Source organism: Ahaetulla prasina, chromosome 1 (genome assembly GCF_028640845.1).
Source record: "Ahaetulla prasina isolate Xishuangbanna chromosome 1, ASM2864084v1, whole genome shotgun sequence".
Classification (NCBI taxonomy): Eukaryota; Metazoa; Chordata; class Lepidosauria; order Squamata; family Colubridae; genus Ahaetulla; species Ahaetulla prasina.
Window position 1 is genome coordinate 253,181,835 of NC_080539.1, and position 7,428 is coordinate 253,189,262.

The 7,428-nt window shown below is 39.0% G+C and overlaps 1 protein-coding gene across 1 annotated transcript; it reads right to left on the reverse strand.

Annotated features, from left to right (window-relative positions):
- Positions 1 to 6,483: 6,483 nt before the first annotated feature.
- On the reverse strand, positions 6,484 to 7,428 carry LOC131204742 (olfactory receptor 5AS1-like). Its single transcript, XM_058196278.1, has one exon. The coding sequence runs from the start codon at positions 7,423 to 7,425 to the stop codon at positions 6,484 to 6,486; it is 942 nt and encodes a 313-aa protein (XP_058052261.1). The 5' UTR covers positions 7,426 to 7,428.

Here is a 7,428-nt window from a genome sequence, read left to right on the forward strand (position 1 = left end):
CGAAAATGCCACTAGTAAATGTAGACTTGAAGCTGGAAATATACACATGCACAAACCCCTGTGATTACATTTCATTGACTTAATTTCAGCTATATTCATTTTACTTCATATAAAAACTTTCGTTCAACTAGTGCTCTTCAAATATTTAATGGTGGTATGCAGTAAAATACTTTTATATGGGGATTCATAAATCACTTAAGATGGAGAACTTTTATTTTGAAATTTCAAATAGATGTATGAGTGAGAGAGTTATGGACCCCAGCCATAAAGCTTCATCTTGTGTAGATAAATTCTACTTAGTAAAAAAAAAATCTCATAAACATATTTGTTGTGCTATAAACTATTGCTTAGCTACTGTGATTTTTTTTCCATCAAAGGCAAATTAACAAATTATCCCCAATGCAAGAAAGTAACCTTGAAATTTGTTCCTACATAAACATGCCCTACAAAATAGAATGCAATCTTCACAAGTTTCTAGTTGTTGAGGATCCCTAAATTGGTAGTTCTCTATCACTCTGTGATCTAGGATAGGCAACCTCATCTGCATGGGCTCCCCTTGGAAACATAATCTATGCTTTAATTTGGAAGAAGGTCTTCTCCTTCCATATACACTATTTAGCCCTATATGGGGAAAGATGACTAGGGAAGCTTGCTCATTTGATGATCATTCATAGAAAATGTTATGAGAGAATGAGGAATGTAACAATGCTAAACTTTGTGCATCAAAAGCCATAATATAAAACCCAATTAAAAAAATAACCCGGGCTTGTCTCAGTTCCATACCATGTTCATCATTTCTGATAGAGAAAGGAGTGTCCTCAAGCTTCTCCACTGGAGAGAATTTAGTGGCTGTTTTTAAGCTCAGATGAGTATTGCACTTTTATTGTATGATAACGTAAGGAATCAAGTGCTCAAATGATCAATGGGTATGTTAAAAACAAAGTGATTCTACCTCTAGAAAATATCACAGTTCAGAAAAGTTAATTAAACTAGGATGGATAAAAGGAAGACTTACAGTCAAAATGACCTGAAAGGCATTAACCATTACAGCAGTTATGAATGCTGTCATTGGCAGTCTGAAATCCATTGATTGTAAAATTATGTACGATCTTCACACAAGCTCATTTATTATGGTTAAACAAATATATCACTGCCTGCAATTTTATATAAATTCAAAGACATCTATTGTTTGATGCCAATATGATGGACAAAATGGATCATAGATTGTTGCTGTCTTTAGAGCTCTGGTGGCACAGTGGTTAGAGTGCAATATTGCAGGCTACTTCTGCTGGCTGCTGGCTGCCTGCAATTTGGTAGTTCAAATCTCACCAGGTTCAAGGTTGACTCAGCCTTCCATCCATCTGAGGTTGGTAAAATGAGGATCCAAGAGTGTTGGGGAAAATATGCTGACTGTAAATTTCTTAGAGAGGGCTGTAAAAGCACTGTGAAGCAGCATATAAGTTTAAGTGCTATTGCTATTTAACTGTGTCATGAATGCCAATTGCATTGGATTTTGTTTGTTTTCTGAAAATACTATTGTTAAACTACTGCTTTAAATACTTTCTAGTATAAATTTTCTATGTTAATAACATAGAAATTTCTGGAAAGATGGTGGTGAGGATAATTTCTTGGTAAGATGAATGAGCCCTGGTGGTGCAGTGATTAGAATGCAGTATTGCAGGCTAACTCTGCCCACAGTCTGGAGTTAGATTCTGGCAGGGCTCAAGTCTTCCATCCATCTGAGGACAGTAAAATGAGGACCCAGATTGCTGGGGAAAATATGCAAATAATGTTTCTACATTTAAACCACCCAGAAAGTGCTGTAAAGAGCTAAGAGGCAATATATAAGCCTAAATGCTATTGCTATTTAGAGACCCGTGGTGGCACAGTGGTTAGAATGCAGTATTGCAGACTAATTCTGACAACTGCCAGCAGTTTGATCCTGACTGGTTGAAGGTTGACTCAGCTTTCCATCCTTCCAAGATGGGTGAAATGAGGATTGAGATTTTTTGGGGAAATATACTGACCCTCTAAACCAGGGGTCTCCAACCTTGGCAACTTGAAGACTTGTGGACTTCAACTCCCAGAATTCTGGGAGTTGAAGTCCACAAGTCTTCAAGTTGCCAAGGTTGGAGATCCTACTCTAAACCACTTAGAGGGCTGTAAAAGCACTGTGAAGCAGCATATAAGTTTAAGTGCTATTGCTATTTAACTGTGTCATGAATGCCAATTGCATTGGATTTTGTTTGTTTTCTGAAAATACTATTGTTAAACTACTGCTTTAAATACTTTCTAGTATAAATTTTCTATGTTAATAACATGACATTTCTGGAAAGATGGTGGTGAGGATAATTTCTTGGTAAGATGAATGAGCCCTGGTGGTGCAGTGATTAGAATGCAGTATTGCAGGCTAACTCTGCCCACAGTCTGGAGTTAGATTCTGGCAGGGCTCAAGTCTTCCATCCATCTGAGGACAGTAAAATGAGGACCCAGATTGCTGGGGAAAATATGCAAATAATGTTTCTACATTTAAACCACCCAGAAAGTGCTGTAAAGAGCTAAGAGGCAGTATATAAGCCTAAATGCTATTGCTATTTAGAGACCCGTGGTGGCACAGTGGTTAGAATGCAGTATTGCAGACTAATTCTGACAACTGCCAGCAGTTTGATTCTGACTGGTTGAAGGTTGACTCAGCTTTCCATCCTTCCAAGATGGGTGAAATGAGGATTGAGATTTTTGGGGGAAATATACTGACCCTCTAAACCAGGGGTCTCCAACCTTGGCAACTTGAAGACTTGTGGACTTCAACTCCCAGAATTCTTCCCACAAGTCTTCAAGTTGCCAAGGTTGGAGATCCCTGCTCTAAACCACTTAGAGGGAGCTATAAAGCACTATTAAGCAGTATATAAATCTAAGTGCTATTGCTATTGCTAACGTATATGATTCCTTCAAGTCAAGCTCAGCTTCTAAAAACTTTATAGGTTGGTCTATGTCGTTTTCTTGGAAGTAAGATGGAAGTTATTTACCATTGCTTTCTTCTTGAATAGTTTTTAATATTTATTTAAGGAATTTCCCATGGACTTTTATTCAAATGCTAACTATATCTGAAAATACTTAGCTTTGGGAGAGGTTAGTTGAAGTTGGCTAGATGCTAGGTGCTTGTAATTAAACATTTCCTAAGTGACCTCCAAATGCTTGTCTTTCACGATGTATCAATCATATTTATAATCCCAGCAAAGAATCACTTTTGCACAATAGGTTTTGTTTTCAGATTGTCTTTTTCTCTTTTTAGATTACTGTTTGTTGTTCCTAATGATGCTGTCACATAACCAAATTTATGTCATTGTCACTGGACAGATGGGTAATTTCATGAAAACAATGATGGCACCACCAGTGGAAAATTACAGTAGAAATAATTATTTTGAGTGCCAACAAATGGATGTTTGGTGTGGGGGTGAGAAAATAAGATGACTTGAATGAATAAAGGGAATCTTCTTTCTGAAATGCCCCTTATGGAAAAAAAAGGCTTAACCTTCACCTGAAAAGGAGCATGTTTGGAGAAGAAAACTACATATACGATTCTACCATAGAAACAATATTTTGAAGGATGGTTGTGGTTATTTACCAAAAATCGTGGTCCCATTGTGAACTAGTAGTAAAGGTAAGTAGACCCCATCCCTGATAGGTTTCTCAAGAAACAAATAAGATGGTCTGGTACTCCCATCTCTTTAAGAACTTGCCACAATTTGTTGTGATCCACACAGTCAAAGATTTTAGCATAGTCAATGAAACAGAAGTAGATGTTTTTCTGGAACTCCCTAGCTTTCTCTTTTCTTTTTTTGGACACCTTCCGACCTGAGGGGCTCATCTTACAGCATCATATCTTTTTGCCTTTTGGTAAACCAAGGGGTTTTCATGGCAAAGATACTGGAGTGGGTTGCCATTTCCTTCTCCAATGGATCACGTTTTGTCAGAACTTTCCGCTATGACCTGTCCCTCTTGGGTGGCCCTGCATGGCATAGCTTATAACCTCATTGAACTACGCAGGCCCCTTTGCCATGAGAAGGCAGTAATCCATGAAGGATTGTATCTCGTTACTCTCTTGTAATCCCTTCTGTTGTGACTCATCCTCCCTCCTCTCCTCAGCTGGGCCCCTCCCGTCTCCAACCGGGCCTGTTATCAGACTCCGAGTCTGATAATGAAGATGAATGGCCTGTGATGCCTCCAGCCCCTGGCCCTGGCCCCATGCCCGGAGAGAATTCCAGGAGTGAACGGACAAGCCCGATAAACTTCCCTCCTACAGCGTGTGAGCAGGAAGTCAGCCATTTAGAGTGGGAGGACCCTCACTTCCAGAGATCTGAGAGGCGACACCAGCAGAAGGAGGGGTGGGGCAGGCCTGGATAAATGCTGAGTCATGGAGCCACACCCCACAGCCTATATAAAGGACTTGCTTTTGGCATTCCAACCTTGAGTCAAGCAAAGTCTTATCGAGTTTGTGATACTGGACCCTATCGCTGAAGTCATAACTTGGACTCCTGCCTGCCCTGATAAACCTCGAAGGAACTTGGCAAGCTGCAAAGGCTTCGTTGCCAAGTTTGTCATGGACTTCCTTGATTCATTTGTTGGAGTGGGGGGTGGGACACAACACCTTCCTTTTGAAAGGATTACACTTTCTACTTTCTGAGGGGTAGGGAGAAAAAAAATGGGTCAGATAAATAAGTTAAATAAAAGTTTAATGATCAAATAGTATACCAGTAGACTATTTCAAACATAGATACAACCAAAAGAAATCCAGTACAATAGGAATATAGGTAACTCAAGGAAAGAAAAATAATAACAGGAGGGATCTCTAGATGTTGAACTGGGGACATTCTGTATGTAAGACAAGCTTTATAGTTATTGTACTAGTGAAAAAGAATATCTCTAAGAGAATTTGTCCAGCTATTACTCAGGAAAAGTGTGTAAAGTGTGTAAAGTGTGTAATTCCTGCTTTTCTGAAGTAGACAGTCAAAGTTTAGGGACTGTTCTAGAAGAAAACAAAATGCTGGATGTGAAAACCCTCGAACAGGCTAATTCTATCTATAATGGCATGCAAGAATGATCCTGGGAAACAGGAGGAAGAGCTCAGACAAGACAACTGCCATGTAGTTGGTATCTCAAGCCACCCAAGGAAAAGGGATACGGGAAGCATCTCAGAAGGGGCCCTCCCTAGTTTTCTGGAAAGTAAAAGTAAAAGGGGGGAGAGAAGCTTTCATACTTGCAAGATTCTGTTACTCTAACCTTGCAATAAAGGTAATATTAGTACTCGAGATTTGTGCTTCTTGTTTGGATTAGCTCAAAGAGCTGACATCTTCCACCTTGACCAGGTAGATTACAATATGTCTGTAGCACAAAACTCAGGTTAAAACCATTTACTGAAAATTATTTTTCCTATGGTTTATTTTTGCTTAGGTTAAAGATATGAAAACTATGTTCTTCCATACCATTTCCTTCCATACCATTTTGGACAACATTTAAGTCAAAAATAGTGAAGGGATCTCTTTTTGTTCAAGTCCCCCGTACCTATGCTCCACTTGATTAACTACTGTTTTAAGAGGATGATAGCCGGTGATAGCATATTGTATTTTCTTTAGAAAACATTATAGACCCATTATAGAGCATAAGCAGATATGGATCAATTTAGTTATAATTATTTCAAAGAACACAAGAAATAGAAGCATATGCTAACAGGCTAGAAGTGTGATTGAGCAAGTCAAGTCAATGAATCAGAAGCAAGTAATCTATAAAGATCAACATGGCTTTTCTCTCAATTTTATCTACTTCTGTTTCATTCTTCAGAGTCGTCTTCCAATGTGACCTGAGGTTCATCAGAGATTAGGTGGATTTATGAGTAAGGATTTCATTTCAAGTTATGTGGTATTCCCAAGGAAATTTCTTTATCATTTGTGCTGTTTTAATATTTTGCATTTTCTTTTCGTTGTGTTGTATGAACTGATTCAAGCTTAAGAAATCACATTTAAGAAATCACAACTAACTGAGTATCCTATTTCTCAGCTTTCTGTTCTAAAATGTTTTGTGTTTTCAGCCTCAAGGCTCACAATTTAAATTGAGCTTAGTTAGTATGATCTTGGAGCTGAGCCTACATTGCATCTCTTGAGGGGTCTTCATTGTCAAGGCCCATGACCAGGGACATATAAGGAAGAGAGAGACTTGGTAGGAACCTGATACTTCATCATTCTTTTGAAAATGCCTTTGAAACTAAGAGCCAAGAAGAAAAACATTATCACAGAGAAAATGTCATTCTTTTACTTTAATTGAAAAGCACAAAAGATTACTACCATGCATAAAAACATCATAGAGAATGGGGGATTTTTAGCATAATCTGCCAAAAAGATTAATGTATGAATTTACATTAGCATTTTGACTGGCCATATTAATGTTCGGATGTCCATTCTCCACTCCTCCTTTTCTCTTTGCATGCCATCACGAATGGGAGGAAACGTTTCTTGCCAATGTTTTCTTCCAGGCATCCTTCACTTCTTTGTTCCTCAGGCTGTAGATCAAGGGGTTCATCATAGGAAACACCACAGTATAAAAAACAGATATTATTTTATCAGTGTATGGGGCATAACTGGAAGTAGGCCGAAGATAAGTGAAAAGGAGGGCCCCATAGAAAAGAGCAACAGCAATGAAATGGCAGCTGCAAGTTGAAAAAGCTTTCTGGCGGCCTTTGTTGGTAGGAATTTTCAAAACTGTGCAAAGGATAGAGAAATAGGAGATGAGGATGAACAAGAAAGTGCTCATCTGGATAAAACCACATAGAGCAAAGAGGAGCATCTCGTTTATATGGGTACTGGAACAGGAGAGGGCCAAGAGTGGGGGGATGTCACAGAAGAAGTGATTGATGACATTGGATCCACAAAAGGAGATGTGAAAAGTAAAACAAGTGTGCACCAATGAGGTCATGCTACTAATCAGATAAGAACCTGTTATCAAAGAGATGCAAACTTTGTGAGACATAAGGACAGGGTAGAGTAGTGGGTTGCAAATGGCCATGTAGCGGTCATAAGCCATGGCAGCCAGAAGAAGGCACTCAGCATCTGCAAAGGAAGCAAATAGATACATTTGAACAATGCATCCTGCAAATGAAATGGCCTTCTTCTTTCTTAAGAAATTGACCAGCATCTTGGGAGCAATGGTGGAAGAATAACTAGTATCTAGGAAAGCCAGATTGCTGAGGAAAAAGTACATTGGACTGTGTAAACTGGGGCAGGTCCAGGTTAATAGGATAATACCAATGTTCCCCACCAGAGTGATCACATAGATGGCTAAGAAGAGGACAAAGAGGCCTGTATTGATGTCTTGACGATTGGTGAAGCCAAGAAGAAGAAACTCAGGCACTGTTGTATGGTTCCACTTGGTCATTTT

Bases quoted from the DNA above. Each gene is read 5' to 3' on its own strand.
- LOC131204742 (XM_058196278.1), bottom strand. From the start codon at position 7,425: ATGACCAAGTGGAACCATACAACAGTGCCTGAGTTTCTTCTTCTTGGC.